Source organism: Propithecus coquereli, unplaced genomic scaffold (genome assembly GCF_000956105.1).
Source record: "Propithecus coquereli isolate 6110/MARCELLA unplaced genomic scaffold, Pcoq_1.0 Scaffold73, whole genome shotgun sequence".
NCBI classification, from domain to species: domain Eukaryota; kingdom Metazoa; phylum Chordata; class Mammalia; order Primates; family Indriidae; genus Propithecus; species Propithecus coquereli.
Genome location: NW_012153396.1, coordinates 6,180,459 through 6,202,351, shown reverse-complemented (window position 1 = coordinate 6,202,351; position 21,893 = coordinate 6,180,459). Strand labels below are relative to the sequence as shown.

The following is a 21,893-nucleotide window of genomic DNA, read 5'->3' as shown; positions in this document are numbered from 1 at the left end:
TAATACACTCAAATGCCTAAGGAGCCAGACAGGTCATAGATAAGAGTAAATGAGCTGGGGTGAGATGAGAAAGGTTGGCTGCCCCAAGGTCTCCAGGTCGAGGATGGCAGAGGGGCAGTGGGGCCACAACCAGTGGCAAACGCTTACCTCTTTGAAGGGGGAGCTGCTTGTCAGCTCAGTTCAGCATTCTCATGCAGGAATGAGACATTTTGAGTTTCTAAGTAGAGTCAAATGCTCCTATTTTTTTAATGTAAAACTTTCTGATTTTTCAAAAGTGACAGCTAATTTAAATTTAACATATGATGTAGGCCAAAGAAAACAAGCCTACATTCCAAATGGGACCCCAGAGCCACTCATTTCTTATCTCTACTCTGTAATTTGGCCACGACCTACCTTCCCAGGAAAGGAACAGACCTTCCTACCCCCATTCCCTGACCCTGTAGCGAGCCCAGCTCGTCCAGCATTCTTTACGTGCAGCCCACATCCCTTCCTCTGTGTTTGTTCACAGATGAAGCCAAGAGTGGCCTGGTTTTCCACTGCGGGCTGAGAGGAAAGGGGAAGGAAGGCAGGAAGCCCAGGCTGTGCTTTGGAGCACATTGCCCGCCCACCAGGAATACTTTTGGACCCACATAGTCTTAGTAATTTGCTCTTAGAATAAAGCACCAAAACACAGTGAAAGGCTGCAGTAAATACATGTAAAGAAGCCACAGGTGTTGACATGACAACCTGCTTCCTTCTTACCAGCCCGTGTCGCAGAAAGCTCCCTGCCCTGGTAATCAAAGGTGCGCACAGAGGGACTCCTGCTTATCCCCACGCACTGGCTCATTCTCCCCCGGCCATTTAGTACTCACTCTCTCATTTGGGCACTTTGAAAAAAACAAAATCAAGTATTTTCAAGGCCACCCAAACAAAATCAAAATCTACCTAAACCTCGGCCCGTAGCAGGCACGATGTCGTGCCAAACTCATTCTACTTGTTGGCTCTCTCCCTGCGTGTCACTGCCCAGCATGGAATGAAAGGTCCAATTTAACAAGAAGGCGGCACTAAAATGAGTTTTTGAAATCACTTAAAATTTGGGGGCCTTATAGTCTTCAGCTGGACTCATGTACTGGAAGTCTCAACACTTTTATTTTTTAAAACATAGAGATACGGTAAGTGATACAGTCCCCTCTGCCTGGTAAGAACCCCAAGTAGGGAGTATAGGGGAACTAAATTATCAGGCAGGCCTGGCAGCCAAGCAGAAAGTGCTGGGGGCCACGGGGGAACTGTGGGTGTCAGGGGGGGGAAGGGGACACCATTTGGGTCAAACCTCACATTTGTAGAAGGTCTCAGATTTGAACTTTGGACATTACTTCCAAATGAAGCTGGATACAGTTGTAGAGATTCTATGATGAAACTCACAAAGATATTTATCATATAACTTAAAATCCCCAAATAGACTTCTAACAATTGCGATCTTTTTGTGTTTTTTAATAACACCAGATGCCAGGTGAAATGGAAGTGGTCCAGACCTCCGGAGAACACTGTGGTGTTTGAGAGCAAGGCCTCCAAAGATGGAAAGTGCTGGGTTCGAATCCTGAACTCACTATGTGTGGACTGGCCTTGTCCAAGGAGCAGTACAGCTTTTCATCTGTGAGATGCAGACAATATGGTATGTGCCTCTGAGAAACGTCATCAGGATTAAACAAGATGATGCATGAAAAATGCTTAGCACATCGTGGATACATTTTAACAGATCAATAAATGTTAGCTATTTTTTAATTATGAAGAGAGAGGGAAAGGGATTTAACTCTCAGCATCTCTCATACCTTCAAATTATAATAGATAATGTTCTGTTTTATTGTGGAGAATCAAAAGACCATGGTATTACTGGTCTCACAGCAAAGTCATATTCTGAATTCATATCACCGTTTACTTTCCTTAAGCACTGCGAGCGTTCAGGTAAGAAAAAAGTGTCTCTGAGCTGGAAAAACCAAGGAGGACTTCAAGGAGGAGGCAGCCCTTCAGTTTAGCCTGGATGGGGAAGTATGCTACATGAGAAAGAAATTCTTGAAAAAGGGAGTGAAAACTGCATAAGGACTTTTATTATATGTAGGCAAACCTCATGGAACACACTACATAATTGCATGTTAATGGCTTGTGTTTGACTAATCCTTATTCTTGAACTTCTATTTTCTATCCTCCCCTTCAAAACATTCTCAAAAGAAAAACTAGAAAGACTGGACAGTATGAACATCTCATTTGGATATTTCTGTGGAAAAACCACAGAGTTATTTCCTAAATGGCTAATCCTCATAATTAGCATATTTCTAAATGTTAAATGTCTTCCTGATGTATTTCTCATTGCTCTACTTACAAAAACTAAAAGTCAAAGGCTTTGTTCCCTGCATCATGAATAAAGGATTCTGCTTGGAAACTTCGGAAATATCTGGCCCTATTTAAAACTAGCCCCATTGCTAGCAGGACCTTTGGGAATGGTGAGAACATCTCCTAGATGGAGCCAGCCCCCATGCTTTCTCACCCTACAGAGGTTGGACCAAGGATCTCCTACGGTGAGTAGGGCTGCCTCACATACACTGATTCATTCATTTTTTTATTGGATCAAGGTATATGGAGAAGCTACAGGTGTAAGACTCCCCCTGGGGTTCTAGGAAGCAGAGAGCATAAGACAGGTCCTTAACCTCAGAGAAATCCAAGTCCAATGACAGAGACAGGACATTCACAAACGAATGTGTCTTGGGATCCATGCGGGGTAGATGATGCTTACAGAATTGGGGGCTGTGGACAGAGAGATTGAAACAACCTGACACCCTTAGCCTTCTTTTCTTCCCAAGGGGTTGCATTTCTGCCAGGAGTTTGTAGGGCTCGTGGTGGCAGCCTCTGACTCCTCCACTCAGCAAGGCAAGCGTCTCATCTACATCAACACATTTCACATAAAGCCCAGTTGGGTTCTGCCAAACCTTTCCAAAAGGGTCAGCTCTTTCCTGGCAGGAATAAAATCTTACCCATCTTTTTCTCTCCTCAGGCTGACTTTATAAAGTCTCAGTAAATACAAGTTAAACTGAACTGAATTACATTAAAAGCCTCTACATTTTTTGTTATGTTTAATTATATGGTGACTTGTGATTACATTTTGCCGTTGCCTCTTGCCACCTCAGACAAAAAATACTTTCTTTGATTCGCTCAACTCCCATCCCTTCGGGTAATATACCTATTGTAAGAAATTGAAAAAGTGAATTAAAATTGTGAACAAAAAGCAAATTCAGCACTTCAGGCCTTCTCTTACAGGAATACCCAGGAGCCGTTTGTATTTAAATAAAATTAACTCTCAAATGAATATAAGTAAAAACAAGCCAATTAAAGGTAACTCTGAAAAGTCATTTACCTTCCATACGCATCATTTTTCTTGACTGGGGAGTGCAGCTAACATATTTGAAGACATAGTTCAAAACAAAGAAAGTGATATTGCTACAAATGCCTGATACAGCAATGGAAACATAATACGTACTGAAACAAACAAAATCAACCAACAAAAAAAGGTATCTGGATCAAATGATAGTTCTACTTGTAGCTCCTTGAGGTATCTCCATATTCCTTTCCACAGAGATTGCACTAGTTTGCAGTCCCACCAGCAGTGTATGAGTGTTCCTATCTCTGTGTCCACACCAACATTTATTGTTTGGGGACTTTTTTATAAAGATCATTCTCACTGAAGATAAGTGATATCTCATTGTGGTTTTGATTTGCATTTCCCTGATGAGTAGAGATGCTGAGCATTTTTTCACGTTTCTTGGCCATTAGTCTATCTTCTTTTGAAAAGTTTCTGTCCATGTCCTTTGCCCATTTTTGATAGGGTTGTTGGATTTTTTTCTTGCTGATTTTCCTGAGTTCTATATAGATTTTAGTTATCAGCCCTTTATCAGATGTGTAACATGTGAATACTATCTCCCATTCTGTAGGTTGTCTGTTTGCTCTCATGATAGTTTCCTTGGCTGTGCAGAAGCTACCCAAAGGAACAAAACACATTCTATAAAAAAGACATCTGCACTAGAATGTTTATAGCAGCACAATTCACAATTGCAAAGATGCAGAAACAGCCCAAGGGCCCATCAATACATGAGTGGATTAATAAAATGTGGTATAGGTATACCATGGAGTTCTACTCAGCCACAAAAAACTAGCACCTATTGTATTATCCTGGATAGAAGCTGGAGCCCATTCTACTAAGTGAAGTATCACAAGAATAGAAAAACAAGCACCACATGTACTCACCATCAAATTGGTTTTAACTGATCAACACTTAAGTGCCCATATAGTAATAACATTCATCAGGTGTCGGGCAGATGGGAGGGGGAGGAGGGGATGGGTATATACACATCCAATCAGTGCAGTGTGCACAGTCTGGGGGATGGACACACTTGAAGCTCTGACTCAGGTAGGGCAAAGGCAATATATGTAACCTAAACATTTGTACCCCCACAATATACTGAAATTTAAGAAAAACAATCTAAAAAGGTAGCTTTCATTCTTTCTACTGAACTTAAGAATTGAGACATTTTGTGAAACTTCTACTCTCCTGTAGGAAAATTCCAGCATTCTCTGCCTTCTGAATGACACAGGAGGCAATCTGACAGTTAGAGAGAGTGAGAAATCACTAGTGATACTGAGTATTAGCAATTCTGACACTCCACCCAGGGATCTTTCCACTTCACTTGTCAACTATACTGACCCTGAATATGATAATTAGATGATGAAGATGATGATGATGACGATGATGATGACAAAAGTATGCTCACTCTATGTTGGCCGGTATTCTAGGAACTATCTGCATTAATTGATTTAATTCTTCTAACAACCCAAGGAGTTATAATTATTATCATCCCCATATTAGAGATGAGGAAATTGAGTCACAGATGATTAAGTGATTTGCCTAAGTTCCACAACTCTAGGAAGTGACAGAGCTAGGATTTGAACCCAGGCGATTTGATGCTGGTACCTATGATTTTAACCACTATGTATGTGAAACATGGAAGGAAAATCAGGTTGAGAATTAGACCAGAATCTACGTTCTGGTCCAGTGCCCGTTACTGGCTGTCTATGTGATTTTGGGCAAAGTGTTATATATTTTGGTGCCTTTGAGATGTGATACATTTGAAAATTTCTTATATATTCTCACTTTTAAAAAAAAAATTCTGGAGTCCTTTTACCAAAGGTGATCTATATCCCAATACATAGAGTGGGTTTCAGTGTGCCCGCTCTAGTTGAGCAGAAGGCAAGCAGTCTGCGGTCCCATTGCCTAATTCCTGCTGCAGCCTCATCTTCACCTCTGAGTTCTTAGAGAGCTACTAGAGCTCTGAGTTAACACAATTCAAAAATCATTGAACTAATCAATGATCCAAGTTCCTTTAAGAGGCAATAATATATGCGTCTAAAGCCTAGAGTTTAGTCTGCAAAGCTAATAGTTTTGCCTTGCACAATAAGCCCGTTTGATTACTCATGCCTGCCTGGAATGCTCTGTTAAGAAGTCTTAGGCTTTATCTTGACCTAGGAGAAAGTGCAGTAATTGATTAATGAGGCTTGATAATAACATGAGGACAAGGAATGGTGGAATTTGTACTATGGGTTTTGATTCTAGAAATTTCCAGAATGTCTGGATGTTTCAAACTTTTTGCCCATGTTCAGGTTCACTTATCACTGTGCCCCTAATAGGCATCCATCTGGCTTGCGCTTGAGAATTTCCAATGAAGGGAGCCCATTGCTTCACAAAGCAGCCTGTGGCATTTGGGGCACTCCTAATTGTTACTCATTTGTTCACTGAACTGAAATCTACCTTGTCGTCAATTTTACCTACAATAAGATCTTCATTGGAAAACCGATGGAAAAAACAATCAATTATAAAAATGCTTCTTATATTTATTAGTATTTTAAAGCACTAGATGAGGGATCACAGAAAGACTAAGCAATGTGTCCAAGGTCAAACAGCTTCTAAATGACGAGTTAATTCTCCAACTCAATTCTTATGTCAGCAAGTTAATGCTCTTTCTGTAGATACTCAATTGCCTCTTACGTGGAGGATGAGTGTGTGGCTTGTCTGTCTGTCTGTCCTGTCAGTGACTGAGTAACTGATTGTGTGTCAGAGAGAAAGAGAGAGAGAAAAAGAGAGAAATAATGCACAGGAGACATTTGGAGAAAGATGATTTCCGAACAGAATGGGAGAAAAAGCCATTTGAATCCAGTGAAACAGGATTCACACTGTTGTGAACCAAACTGGCTGGACTGTCCTGTTGAAGCCTTGCTAGGGCAAGAGATAATCCGATGCTTTTAGCTTAATCAGAAAACCTGACTCCCAAAAAGGTGGATGAGGACTAAGCCAGAGTGGGGATTCTGATACATAAACAAGAAAAGGAACCAGCTAATGCTGGGTATGCTCCAAGTGCCAGAACCAGGTTTAGAGACAAGATTGTCACTGCCACGCCACACAGCTGAAAAGGCCAGGCTCTGTGCTGAGCAGTGCTATTCAACAGACATACAATGTGAGCCACAAATGACCTTTTAAATTTTTTAGTAGCCATATTAAAAAGTAAATAGGAAAGTGAAATTAATTTAATATGTTTTATTTAGCCCAATATATCCCAAAATATTATCATTTCATCGTGCATCAGTATAAAAATTAAGGAGCAATTTTTCATTGTTTTATTCATAGTACGTCTTTGAAACCTGATATGTGTTTTACACTTAAAGCACACCTTGATTTGGACAGCACATTTTAAAGACTCGATAATCACGGGATATTAAATGAATGCTGTGCCGGACAAAACAGCTCTAGCATAACTTCCCCATCCCCCCTTTCTACCAAACCCTTGGGAAAATATCACTCATCCCACAAGATGAAGCATAGCCATGGCCCCTTCTGTGTAGGCTTCAGTCACTCAGCAGTTGGGCTGGTTCCCACAACACTTTGTCAATGATACGATGATGTGTAAATCAACATCTCCGTGGTCTTTAGCATAATACGTTGCAACAATGATCTGCGTATACATCTGCCTCTCCCATTAGCTCACGGGCTACTCAGTGTTGACTGTGTCCTGTTGGCCTGTATCTACTTCACAGCTCAGTGCAGTGCAGTGTGGTTCAAAGTGGAGTCCCCAGACTAGCAGCAGCACCTGAGAACTGGTCAGGAATATGGGATGCTTGTTTGAACAAGCTCTCCAGACGATGCATGTGCATATTCAAGTTCGAGAAGCTCAGGTCTAGTGCAGTGGTTCTCTGTCCTACCTACAAGCACTTTAAAAGCACCACGACAATTTCATAAGGGGCCAATGTCTAGGACCTTTCCCTAGAGATTCTTCATTCATCGATTTGTGGTGGAGCCCAGGCGTGCATGCATGCATGCATGCATGCGTGTGTGTGTGTGTGTGTGTGTGTGTGTGTGTGTGTGTGTGTGTTTTCCCCAGGTGATTATAATGATGCTTGGATTCAGAACTAGAAGCCAAGAACCACACCTTCTAGTTTTTCTCATCATAGATTTTAATTTTAGTATTTTTAATACGGACTTATTTTTTTTAATTTACAGTGAATATTTTGGCACACAATTCTATAAATCTGAACAGATATATAGACTTATGTAACCACCACCATAATCAGGTTACAGAACAGTGACATCATCCTAAAAAATTCTCTCATGTGGCCCTTTCTTGTCAAATACTTTCCTCAGTATGAAAACCACTGATATATTCTCTATCCCTATAGTTTGCCTTTCCCATAAATCATATAAATTGAATAATACAGTATGTAATCTTTTGAGACTAGCTTATTCACGCAGTATAACGCCTTTAAATTCGTCTGTGTGGTTGCAAGTATTGATATCAGTGAGTAGTATTCCATTTTATGGATGTACCAACAGCTTACTAATTCATTCATCCATTGAAGGATATTTAGGTTGTTTCCAGTTTTGGGTGATTATTAAATAAATAAATCTGCTACAGATATTTGTGTAGAGTCTTTTGTGTGAATACAATTTTTTCATTTCTCTAGGCTAAATATGTAGAAGGAATGGTATTGCTGGGTTATAAAGTGTGTGTGACTTTATAAGAAACTGCCAAAATGATTTTCCAAAGTGGCTGCATCATTTTGCTTTCCCACCAGCAATGCATGAGGGTCTAGTTGCTTTGCTTCCTTGCCAGCACTTATTATTGTAAGTTATGTTTATTTTAATGATTCCAATAAGCATGTAGTGATACATCATTATGGTTTTAATATGTGTTTCCCTAATGTCTCATGATGTTGAGCATTGCTTCATATGCTTATTTGTAATCCTCATATTTTCTTTGCTAAATGATCAGTTCAAACTTTTTCCCACTTTTTTTAAATGGGTTGTTTTTTATTGCTATATTTTCAGAGTTCTTTGTATGTTCTGGTTACAAGTCCTTTGTTGGATATATGATTTGTAAATATTTTCTCCCAGTGTTTTGAATGGTATATTTGAAGAGCAAATATTTTAAATTTTGATGAAACCCAACTTGTCAATTATTTATTTTACTGATTTTGCTCTGAGTGTCATATCTAAAAACTCTTTGTCCAACCCAAGGTCATGAAAATTTTCTCTTATGTTTTCTTCTAAAAGTTTTATAATTTTATATTTCACATTTAGATCTATGATTCATTTTGAGTTAAATTTTATCAAGTTAATTTTTCCCCAGATAGCTGCGTAATTGTTCCAACACTATGTATTGAAAATACCTTTTCTCCACTGAATTCATGTTCTGTAGCCTTGCTCAACTCATTTATTAGTTCTAGGAGATTGTTCTTACATATTCCTTGGAATTTGCTACATAGACACCCATGTCAATGAGAATAGCAAGTTTTATTTTCTTCCTTTGCAATCTATATGAATGGTATTTCATTTTTCTTGCTTTATTGCACTGGCCAGTACTTTCAGCATGATGTTGAATGAGTGGCAAGACTGAATATCCCTGCTTTTTCCCTGTTTTTCAGGGAGAAAGCATTCAATGTCTCATCATTAAGATGATGTTCATTGTACATCTTTTGTAGACGTCCTTTATCAGAAGTTTCCCTCTAATCTTAATCCAATGAGAGGTTTTTGCTTCAGTTTTTGTTTTTGTTTTTTTACCCCCCATTACTAACTAGCTGAATTTGGGAAATTTGAGTTAAACTACCATGTCAGAAAAAAAAGAAATAAAATATATCTGTACCTTTTTGCAATGCTCAAAGGATGGAGATGTATGTGTGTGTGTGTGTGTGTGCGCGTGTGCGCATGAGTGTGAGGGAGCACTCACATCACACCACAAAGGAAAGGACTCGTGCATTTCACCGCACGTGTAAAGTAAAACATGCCCAGGTTAAACCAGTTTTGCTATGTGCACTTTCTAAATAAACTGGGTTAGAGCCAATTTACTAGGCTGAGAAAAGATTCTTTTCACCATCGAAAACTAATTTTAAAAAACCTAAAAGATAGGACAGAACTAATATATTATATACTTTAACCTAAGTGTAGCACATGACATTTATCCCTGTTATATTTCTGCCTGGTTTTTTTTTTGTTTTCTTTTTTCCGTTCTTGAATTCTGACAATAGGCCAGGAACTGTTCTTTGTGTTTTGCATTTTTAGTCTCATAAAATTTCACAGCAGTCCTCCACCAAAAGCCTTATTCCAATTTGGACCAGAATTCTCGAACTTTCATAAATAAGTTTAAGCTTAATGTAAGAAATTACTTTTATTTTATTTTATTTTTTTAAAAAAGGAGCTGCCCAGCAACAGCAACTGGTACGTCTTAAGCCTGAGATCATGGAGCCTGAGAATATACTGCCAGAGGTTTTAGAGAAGGGATTCCTGCACTGGGCAGGAATTCGGGCTGTCCTATAAAGTTTCTTCTCACTCTGAAATACTACAACCATCATAGATCACACCTTCGAAAGGTCAACACGGGAGGCAAAGCTAAGGCATGGGTTGTCCCAAACACTGTGGGTTATTTTCCGAGACCAGCTATCTCCTTCCCTCCTCTTGCCCTCCTAGACTCCCTAGAATTCCTACATCTCACTCTCCTCCCAGTTTCTTTCTCGGCAGTAAGAGTCAGATAATATAATTTTGAACCCAGGCTTTACCATGCTGACGATCAATGACTTTAGTATGTGACGGTATCTTCTTAAATCTTAAATAGCTCTTTGCTAAAAAATAAATTAAAAAGAGTGTAGGCCTTCTTTGACTGGCTCACAGACTCACACCTATTCAAGGAACAAATTAGAGAAAGGAAAGATGGAAGGAAGGAAGGAAGGAAGGAAGGAAGGAAGGAAGGAAGGAAGGAAGGAAGGACGGAAGCCAGAAAAGTGCCAGACATTATAGTAACAAATGTTGATTACATTCTAAATCTTTGGAAAATAAAAACAAAGCAAATAAAACATATTTCCCCCAATGCATGTTTCTGGCATGCATCTGTGGTTGGCTTCAAAGAGCAGATTTCTCATGGAGAAAGCACATACAATTTTACTTAATGTATTCTGAATGATACCCCAACACCAACTGCCAGGTCAAAACAGAATCTCCCTTCATTTGTACAATATTTTTTAATTTTGATAACCTTCCTCTTCTTTTTGGGCAACCCATAATCTTGTCAGGTGGGTAGGGCCAGGGGAGTATTCTCAGATCACAAAGGAAGTTACAGCCCAAAGAGGCTGGAGAACTTCTTCTGGTGTCAAGGCTAAAGGGTGGCAGAGCCCAGGACCCCAACTCAAGGGCAGGTGCTTATTCTACCGTACCACTATTAGATTATTTGGTTCTATTTTCAACCCAAGATACAGGTAGAAATTATATTTTCAACCTTATTTTCGTATACTTTTGTTTAAGTTGCTTTTATTTTTCTTGGAAAGGGAAGAGCCCTATGAGTATGATCAACTCTGGGAAGAGTGAAAAATGTTTAAACTGGTACAAAATGATGCTTTGCAGTCAGATTTTGTGTAAGATGTACACAGCTGCACAAGATAAACAGGGGGTCATATATTTGAAATCTTGGGCTTCCACTGCTAGAACAGAGCCCCTTGTTTGTGGGGACAATATAGACCTTGCTCACCATTGTATCTCTAGGGCCTACAACAATGTCTAGCACATAGCAGGCCATCCCTAAATATTTGTTGTACAGATGAATACACAGTTGTACAAATAATTTCCTAGTTATGCTTTTTAGTAAACTTGACCATATAAAGGGTTCATTTTGGAAAGCAGGCAGCCCCTACAATTTACCACGTGAATGTAAAATACCATGATGAGCTATGAACATCTCTATTCAAATTACACTGAAGATGCCAAAGAAATTACTAACAGGAGCCTCAAAATTCATCACATTAACTCACATCTCCAGAAAATTCATTCCTGAGGGTTTATTTCAGTGAAACATCTCCCCTGGGACAAGAAGTCTCTCCCCAGCTCTGGGAAATAAGGATGGATATGGCTGTAATGGAGCTGTGGGCTTTTCATCTTCCCAAGTCATTAAAATGTAAATTAGGGGAGGAGAGAGACCTGCAGGCAGATCTCCCAGGGCCTGGCCTGCTGGGTGCAGCACTCACATCCATCCGCTGTCCGCACCTCCATGTGCACCAGGTCCGCCTCCTTATCCAGTCCGGCCACCGACCTGGGGAAGGAAGGGAGAGACAGAGGCTCAGTGACATGGACAGCAGACAGCAAAGTGGGAAGCATTCAGGGTCGACTGTTGCTCAGAATCCTGCTTTCTCGAACAGGACTGTCCTGCAGCATGGGGACTGGCAGAACACAGCCAGTGGCATCCCCGGCAGTTTGGCTGCCTGGAGTAACTTGTCATCTGTAATTGTCACATGGCAGGAGTACTGGAGTGGTGTGAGTCAGTGATTAAAAAAAAGAAAAAAAAAAAAGCCCTTGCACCTTCCCAGACATTCTTTCTTCCCCATGCTCTTCCATCTATCTCCTTGGTCTTTGGTCTTGTTTCTTTTCTTTTTTCTTTTTAAGAGATGGAATCTAAGGCTGTCATCCAGGCTGCAGTGAAGTAGCCCCATCATAGCTCACTGCAGCCTCAATCTCCTGGGCTTGAGATACTTCTGCCTCAGCCTCCCGAGTAGCTGGGACTGTTTAGAGATGAGATCTTGCTATGTTGCCCAGGCTGGTCTCAAACACCTGACTTCAAGTGGCTCTCCTGCCTCCAGTCTCCTGAGTAGCCAGGGCTACAGGTGTATGCCACATGCCTGGCTGTCTCCTGGGTCCTGTCCCTCTTGACTAGTCCACCATTCCCTCCCCCTCTGGCGGTTCATTTTTCCTGCCCTGCCCTACCCTCTGGGAAAGATGGTTTTGCCTCAGTTTCATCTGTTTGCTCCAAGGTATTCTTTCCCTCCTGAGTTTGATCCTATCTACCCTCCTTTCCTCCTGCCTTGAAAATAGCAAATGCTTGACAAACACTCAAAGCTTTGTCTGACAAGGACAAAATTCTCCTGGTGACCTAACAGGAGATCTTAAAGGTCTTTGGCCAATAGCCAGAAGGAGGAAGACTGAGAATCTTACAAATAATCCTTGTGGGCCTCCGACCCTCCATACATAAAGCCCAATCTACCATCTCCTGAATTCCATATCCAGGCCGGAGTAAGACCCAGAAAGTGAACTAAAAGAGTTAATAGACATTAAAACATTTATATAACAAAGATCATATAATCCACTCTCTCTGGCAAGTTCTTATTCATAGTCTGCTTACTCATATTTTAAATGCCATTCTAAGGTTGGTTTTCTGGTTTTCTAGTCTTCAACGGGTAAGAAGCATCAAGTTAGGAAAAAGCAAAATTAAGAATAGTAAAAACCGCCGGGCATGGTGGCTCATGCCTGTAATCCTAGCACTCTGGGAGGCCGAGGCAGGCGGATTGTTTGAGCTCAGGAGTTCGAGGTTGCTGTGAGCTAGGCTGATGCCACAGCACTCTAGCCCGGGCAACAGAGTGAGACTCTGTCTCAAAAAAAAAAAAAAAAAAGAATAGTAAAAACCAACAGTTGATACCTAGATAGCAAGAGAAAGAGAAAACCTATGAAAAACAGACCTGAGAACTCAAAACCCAAACTTCCACGCCATGAACACCTACGCCTCCCAGTGGCCCTGCGCTGCAGTGCACGGCAGCAGCGTCTGACGTCTGCACCAGGGGTGGAAAGCACAGGAGGAAAGAGCAGGGCTGTGGGCATCCAGTGGGCTCTGCTCATGAAACTAGGGGTGCAAGAGACATATGTTAGAAAAAATGAAATGACCTGTTAAAATAAAATGATTACTTCCTGAAAGATTGAACTTCAGTTATCCAAAAAGGCTATTTATATAAAGTACTTCTTTTTCCAAAGAGGCTGAATAAATGAGTCTTTATTCTAACGGGTTATTTTTCCCATTGGTCAATGATATATCTTCTTGTTTTTTTTTTAGCCTCGTTTCATTCTAACAGCAAACTCCTAATGAACAGGCATCATTAGTCATATTTGACTGAAGGAGAAACTGAGGCATGGATAAAGTGATGTCTGCCTAACATCACATAGTGTCTAGGCCTGAAGTAGAGAGAGGTCCCGACTTCCCCACTCCCCCACCAGCAGCAGGTCCAATGTCGCTCTTATCCACCCACCTCCCTCCGCCTTCCTCCTCCAGCCGACCCTCAACCCTCCTTCCACGCTCGCCGGGCCTCAGCCCCCAGCACTCCTTCCTCCCTTCATCTCACTGCAGAGCCCTTTCTCCGCTCCCAGAGCACCCTTATCTCAGTGGTTCTCAAACTTGGCTGTTCATGAGAGCCCTGGGGAGCTTTGAAATATACAGATGCCCAGGTCCCTCTCCCTAGATGAATGAAACGAAAACTTCTGAGGATGGGACCAAGACATCAGTAATTTTTGCAAAGCTTCCAGGTGATTTCCACATACAGCCAACAGAGACACAGAGGACTGAGGGCACCAGAATATGGACACCTCCACTGCCCTATAGCAAGTGGGTGCTCCCAGGATTAGAGGCTTCGCAGGTGTTCCTTTTCCATCCTCTCCCCACAGTCACTGGCAGCGTAGCATGGACGGAGTTGGAACCATGATGACTAAGCCAGATTGTGGTCAACAAAGGCTTCCTCTAGTCACAAAGGAAGAAAAGTCTCTGCTTCTTGGGAGCTTAAAACAAGGCAACCAAACCAATAAATCAAGCACAGAACTGTTCCCACATCCAAAAATACTCACTCCCTTTCATCTATCTAAAATCTTACACCGTCTTTCAAGGCTGAAAGCAAGAATCAAGTCTTCCTGGAAGCCTTCCCTGGTCACTCCAGCTCACGTTAATCTCTCTACTTTACGCTTCTAGAGAGCTCAGAATCTGGACCATAGATCCTCCAGCACTTGTGTTATTATTGTTTCTCTTGAATTGATCTTGGCTTGCTAGAGTGGACGCCTGTGGTTTGGGTCCACTTAGCACCCTTCCTCCATCAATCCTTTGTGGAGCTGTCTGCCCGGCTCAAGCCACGTGCTTTTGGCCAGGCTGGTCAATCGCAGCAGCCCAGTCCTCCGAACCCCAGGATGTCATATAATACAGCATGGTCATGAGACAACTTGGCTATGGTGGTCAGGACACGTCAGGACAATTTAGAAGACTTCCTCAGGATTTCTCTAACTGAAGCTGGTAGGAATTGTCTTTCCTCTCTGGTCACCAGGAGAAATGTCTCTTCCCTGCAAGGAATATCAAGTCTAAAAGAATGGCATGGATATACAGAAAGCAAGAAAATGGACAGTGTAACAGAGAGTCCGGGGGAGAAAGGGAAATACGAAGACAGTGGTTGAGAGAGAGACAGAGACAGGCAGAGAGACAGAGATTAAAACAGAAACACACAGAGATACAGAAAGAAACAGAGAGAGACACAGAGACAGTGTGTGTGCATGACTGCACACACGCACACACATACATTTAGAGAACCCAGAGTCAGAGGTTCGCACAAGCAGGGAAACATTCTGAGAGACAGACAGATAGACCACTAGACACAACTGAAGGTCTTTATATCTGAATATCCATTCATTTTCAGTCCCATCCCAACTTTGCAGCCTGCTCATACACACAAGCCCATAGGATACCTTTGTTTGTGAAAGTGTTTGTATATTTATTTGCTTAAGCCATCAGTTACAAAGAGAATGATTTTTATTAATAGGCAACACATCAGAGAGTAAATTTCCAAGGTAAGGACCCTAATTATCTTTCTTCAATATTTGCCACAACACACAGCTCAAGATTAGGCACAGCTTTGGATTAAATGATGGGAGTAAGAGATTTGTAGTTCAGGGATGCTCTGCCCCTGGGTCTATGGGGGAGGAGATTAAGCAGCTCAGCTGGACAGAAGTGCAGCAAAATACCCTGGGTGCTGGGAGTAAGGAGAACATTCTTCACCACAATCTGAGCTGCAGCCCACAGGCCCCCACTTCAGCGCACAGAGACACGCCACTGCCTACTTCTGCAGTGCCAGTGGCATGAGCCCAGGGTTAGCACTGCTGACATTTTCAGCCAGTTAATTCCTTTTTGTGGGAGCTGTCCTGTGCATTGCAGGATATTTAGCAGCATCCTTGGCCTCTACCAGATGCAGCAACACCCCTGCAGTGGGAAAAACAAAAAAGGCCCCAAAAAATGCCAAAATCCCCCCGGGGAAGGGAAACAAAGGGCAAAAACCCCCCCAAGTGAAAAACAACAAACCAACCGGGCAACGTTCAACGAAGCAACCAACCCGAACCCCCCCCGCCAAAAAAACAACAAAAACAAGCATTCAGGATCCACACTTCCTCGCTTAGGGCAAACACCAACTAACACTGCTGAGAAGCCCATGAACTACTGCCATTCTAGGCCACCAGCTCACCAGGAAACTACCTGACACTCATCAGTGGAAGCAATCAGGTTCCTAATCTCAAAGCCCCAAGTCCCCACTTCTAGAAACTCAATGTAAGGAAAGTACACACAAATACAGCAAGCAAAGACAGACAAGATGCAAATATCTACTGAGTTTTTTGGAGGGGGCAGGGTAGAATTTGTAAGGGATAAATTTGTAGAAATGTTTAGAAAAGTGCACATAATAATGATGATAAATGCTAATGGGTATTGAGACCATCCCTTCGTCAGGCATTATGTTTAGTGTTTATAAGCATTTTCTTAATTAATCCTCAAAATGAGTTTTTAAAGAAGGTACCATTTATCTAATTTTCGTCTGGTAAAATGTGTCTACTAAGAGAGATTAAGCAATGTGCCTAAAGTCACATGATAATAACAATTCCTAGATATTGAGAGTACACCTCATGTCAGGGCCTATTTTAAATGTAAATGCTGACCTCATTTAACCCTTACATCAACTCTATGAGTCGGGAATCATTCTTTTTCCCTATTTTAAAAGGGCACAATTAGGCATTGAGAGCTTAAGCAATTTGCCTAAAGTCATATAATTAGGAAGCAGCAAAACTAGGACTTGAGCCAGGCAGGTGGCTTTGAGCAACAAGTTTAACTTCTCCTGTGAGCTGTCTCTCCTGGAGACACAGATAGGATTTGTGCACAACCATCTCTCCCAGATTCAAGGATCATAACTGCTGCCTCCCTCGCTCCATACATAAGTCCCTTTAAAGCAGCATGGTAAGAAATATAAATGCATCCTGCATACATTTTCAATATTGCAGAAAATTTTGCTTCTAGACTATATGAACTGGAAGTCACTCGTATTGATGATAATAGGTAAGATGGAGATGTTGGGAAGAGAAAAAGGAAGTTGGGCCAATGGTAGAGGAACAGTGAGTGGAGATTTTTTGCAAAGAGACCCTAAGAAAGATTAAACACAGTTGAATAAAAGAAAATTTGAGGCTTGGGCTTGACTCTTTTGAGGTCTTTGAAAATGGAATAAGCTGAGATGTGTGTCAGAGGGACCATGACGTTGCCGTGGGTGTTAGGGAGGGGATGAGAGGCATGCCTGCCCAGATATGCCAAGCAGGTTAATAACTGCTCCAGCGCCAATTCCTTCTCAAGCATCCAAGTTCCTTCACATTCCAGGACCAAAGTTAGGCCAGGGTGAACCAGAGGGCCAGGACCAGTCTCCAGTGCAGAACTAACCATGGGACATGTAAATCTCCCCGTGTTTAATGTCTGCAACATAGCAAAGATGGATTTGCAAGAATCCTATTACAACTGCATGAAAAAAGAATCTCCTGGGAAGTTTCCAGAAAGCATCAGAGGGTAAAGAGAAATTGTATCAGTATGTATTATTATTATTAATACTAATGTAAACAGGTCATCAATAGTGCCTTTGTTTAGTTATGCTGAATTCTGGTTTTAAATAACTGACCATAAAACAAAATTTTATAGACAAAATAAAATTAAAGTATCAATGTCAGGTATAAATCTATGAAAACCCTTCTGCATGTTTTAAAACTCCTCAATCATGAATCCTTCTACCACAGGGATTTTCTGAAATCTAATACTCATGATTGGAGGAAAAAACTAATGTTTTTTGGTAGATCTTTCCAGTCTTGTCCAAGACGGGAACCAGAATCAGGCTCTTTTGTGTAAACTCTCCACCACATTTGCACACATATGCCGACCATGATTTTTATTTTCCACATCTGTAAAATGGGAATATCATAATACCCCCTCCAGAGAGTTAGGAGGATTAAATGAGCCAACTAGTGATCCCTTAGAACAGAGCCCGACATATAGAAAGCATTCTCTAAATTTTAGCTATGACAGCATTAGTTTTTATTTGAAGGACAGGATAAACTAATCTGCCTTCCTGCCTGCCTTCTTCTGTGTCTTACACCTCAGTTCTACATTTGTTGAGTGTCTAATAATGATAAAGTTCTAGGCAGTAGATATGAAAAATTTCTGCTGGTGTTCACTTAGGAGTTCAGGTTAGGCATCTTCTCCCTCTCTAGACTGATGGTACATCACAACTTTTGCAAACTAACTTTTCATAAGAGCCCCTATCACACTCTGATCTCCTCTCCCATAGAGAAATCCTTGCACTTGATTGCAATTACCTTTATTTCCCTATCATATACAATCCTTGACCTCATAGGCTCTTGCAACATAGAGTATCAATTTGAGTTTGATCACATTGCTTGGCACATGGTAGAGCCTCAGTAACTATTTGTTGAGTGAATGATCACAACACTTTCCTTCAGTCAGACAAACTTCATAAGCATGCCTGGGTCTCAAAGACAAACCCTTCTTATGGCCAAAAGAGATCTCACTTTCCTGCCTATGCCCCAGATAATGTTTCTCTTGTAGATTGCTCACCTGGTGCTGAAAAAGGCAAAAAAGTTGACACAGACCTGAATAATGAGTGAGGCAGTCCGCTTCTGGGGTATTTGTCATGAATTTGATAACAATTAATGAGCCAAATAATCACAGGATCGTCTGAAACTCTGAGGTAGAGGATCATTTTCCAAAATTGGGAGGCTTTCTGTGTTCTGAGCAAAGGCCAAGGACACAGGGAACAAAAGGAAATAGGGAACCCTAGACGAACCTCTAGAAAGAAACTGAAATCAGCTCCTAGAACCATACACTCAAAGATGGTACTGAGAGAAGCACCTGAAAAAGTTCAAGTGACTTCAAACTTATTTTTAGCAACTGAACCCTCTGTGCAAACAGTCTCCAAGTCCTAGCCTCTGAAATAGGTCAGACAGGAACTTCTTGGGAACCGTAACAGCTCATCCAGACACAACAGGCATTGAGAGAGCCACGTGCAACAACCTTTGAAACGTCACAATCTCACTCAACCCCAACATTTCAAAGATCAGAAAACTGAAGCTTCGCAAGTGTCCAAAGGCACATCTAATTTGTGTCAGTGGCCCCAGAATCCAATTTGGAACTTCAGTCTCAGCCACTGCTCGGCTGTTGTGAAGGACTGGCAGGGCCAAGGTCTTGTATGTTTTTCTCTATTTGTGGGTATGAATTCCAGGGAAAAAATTTCCCTAGAAATAAGAAAACTGAATATTGAGATATGCATGAGGAAGATAGTGAAGATAAAATATTAATAAGGTCAGAGTACAAATGCTTTACAAACTGATTAGCTAGACATTTAAATTATAAAGTAATATCTTATTATTTTATGCTGGCAAATCATAATTGTATACATTTATGGCATAAAATGGGATGTTTTGGTATATATACTGTATCTTTAGCATGTGGAATGATTAAATTAAGCTGATGAACATATTGATCACCTCACATTTTTTGTGGTGAGACATTTGAAATTTACTCTTTGTTATTTTGAAATATACCTTATTATTGACTATCATCATTCTGCTACAGCTCAACGTACACCACCAATTCACACCACAAACTTTCTCCCCCTTAATGTCTTTGCTCAGCTTCCTCTTCACTGGAACACTGGTTCTAATCCAATCTCCATACTCCCCACTTATGGCCTAGGTCAATATCTACTTTCCATGGAAGCTCCTGACTCAGAGTGAATATTGGAATCACTTTGGGAACTTTCTAAAAATACTAAATACCAATGCATGGGCCCTATTCCCAGAAATTCTGGCTTAACTGATTGGAAACAATGGTTCTCTCCTTCTGATTCTGATTTTAGTAGCATCCGAATCTCCTGGTAGGCTTGTTGAAATAGAGATGCCGGGTTCCACCTCAGAGATTCTGATTCACGAGGTCTAAGCGGGGCCCAAGAACGTGCTTTCTTGGGAAATGCACAGATGACATAATGACAGTGGGCAGGAGTCCCACTTTGAGAACAACTGGCCTATAGTAAAGTCCAGGAATCAAAGGCTTTTATAATAGATTCTTCCAGGTGATAAGAACGTACAGTCAGAGTTGAGAATCATTTACTGGAGCTGAAAACAAAACCTCAGATTGTAACAACCTCTCCTTTCCACGGGTCAGGGATGTCGGTAAGAGCATAAATTCTGGAGTCAAACCCTGGGTTAGAGTCTTGGCTCCATCACTTACAAACTGCAGGGTCACAGGCAATTTGCTTGGCCTCTCTATGCTGCAGACATTTTCATCTGCACAATGGGAAGACAATGATAGTGCCTTTGACATTGTTTTTATGAGAACTAAAGGAATTAAATGCACGTAAACCATTTGGAAGAGAGAGAGAGGCAGGCATTAACACTTTACACCATGCCACGCTTACTAAGACAGTGATCACATTATCTTAACTGCAACTAATATTTATTGAACACCTACCTCTTAATGTACCAAAAATTTTACTATCATTATATATACCTCATTTAATCCTCAAACAAACTTTGATATCGGCAGTATAATCTTTTTTCTTTTCTTTTTTTCAGATGAGGAAATGGAGATTTTGAGATGTCCAATTGTTTAGCCACTGATACAGAGTGAGAGATGGAGCCTGGATTCAAACATAGCCTGTCTTTCTTGGCCTCCCATTATTTGTGCACCTGATTTTTGTCTCCTTTTTGATTGCACTTTCCTTAAAGACAGGTTCTAGATTTGATTGAATTACGTTTTCCACTAGTGCCTAGCACTGTGCCTTGCTCTGCATTTATTAACTGTCTGTTGAGTAGATGAATAAACATATGAATGAGGAGAATAATAACAACCCCAGCAGCATGTTTAGGATAAATGTTGAAAATAGTTCCATAATATGGCGAAACAGATTTCATTCATTTAATTAATCTCTAGGCAATTAAGTGAATAAAGTCTTCATTTTATATTATTATGCTGTTATTTTCACCATTTATCCTCAAAGCAATATTGGATCTGTCAAACACAGTCATCTGTGATTTGCTTGACAAATGTGATCATCCCGCGAAAACGCTGGGGTAGCAGAAACTCAGGGATGGCATCCAGCTCAGAGGAACACTGCTCCTCCAGTGGGCACTGAGGGAGCTTTCCTCCCACAGGGCAGATATTGCCCCCGCCTCTGTCAACTGCTCCCCAGCCCCAGATGCACAGAGTTTGAGATGCAGACCCCACACCCACATCTGTAGCATGTGCCTTGCCCCTTGCCCGCAGCTCAGTGACTCAGGATAGACCCCCAACCCAAGCTGGGTTAAAGAGATCCACCTCCCAGACTTTGGAATTTGTTTGAGAGACTTTCACATGAGATTTGGAGCCACTCGTCTTGGATATCTTAAGCTGGTCTGCCAGATAGAAGAGAGAAGCAGAGATAAGAGAGCATTCTAAGAAATTCTGGAATAGGCTTCTTCCTGAAGTCTAACTATATATTTCTTCTCTTGGATACTTATAATCCTCTCCCCCCACCCCCCTTCTTTCTCTTCTCTCTCTCTCTCTCTCTCTCTAATTAAGTTAGCTTCTATTTTTTTTTTTCATTTCAGGGTATTATGAGGGTACAAACATTTGGGTTACATTTTATGTCTTTGCCTCACCCAAGCCAGGGTTAGAGTCATGCCCTTCCCCTCTACAATGCTAGCTTCTGGCAACCAGGAAGTCATTACCAATACACCCCCTATGAAATTGTTCAGCATATGTAGGACCTAAATGACACTTGGATAATTATTATCCCTTCATCCTTCTTGTTCTCCCAGCAAATTAAAAGGGCTACTGACTAGATCAGTGTTTTTCAAACTATGAGGTTGTGATCCATTAGTAGGTCATGAAATATATTTAGTGATCACGACCCAAATATGTTTTTATAAGATGTAAGAAACCAGAATAGAAAATATCAGAGAGCATCTCTTTGGTAGACTAAGTATCTTTCACATAACTTTTGCTTAAGTTATAAAAAAAAGATTAAGTTTATACTGGGTCACAGTATAACATAATAGGAAGGAAGGAAGGAAGGAAGGAAGGAAGGAAGGAAGGAAGGAAGGAAGGAAGGAAGGAAATGGTCAAATTTAATCTAATACCTTTATAAATTATGCATGGCTAGAAGCAGTCACATGAAATATTCTCAGAACAAAGCAC

At 41.1% G+C, this 21,893-nt stretch overlaps 1 protein-coding gene across 1 annotated transcript in view; it reads right to left on the bottom strand.

Moving 5' to 3' along the window:
• SORCS3 (sortilin-related VPS10 domain containing receptor 3) overlaps positions 1-21,893 on the bottom strand; it is a 624,980-nt gene that overhangs the window by 159,668 nt on the left and 443,419 nt on the right. Inside the window, exon 6 of the mRNA XM_012661662.1 lies at positions 11,578-11,642. Within this exon, the coding sequence (XP_012517116.1) occupies positions 11,578-11,642 (65 nt within the window). The remainder of the gene's footprint in view (positions 1-11,577; positions 11,643-21,893) is intronic.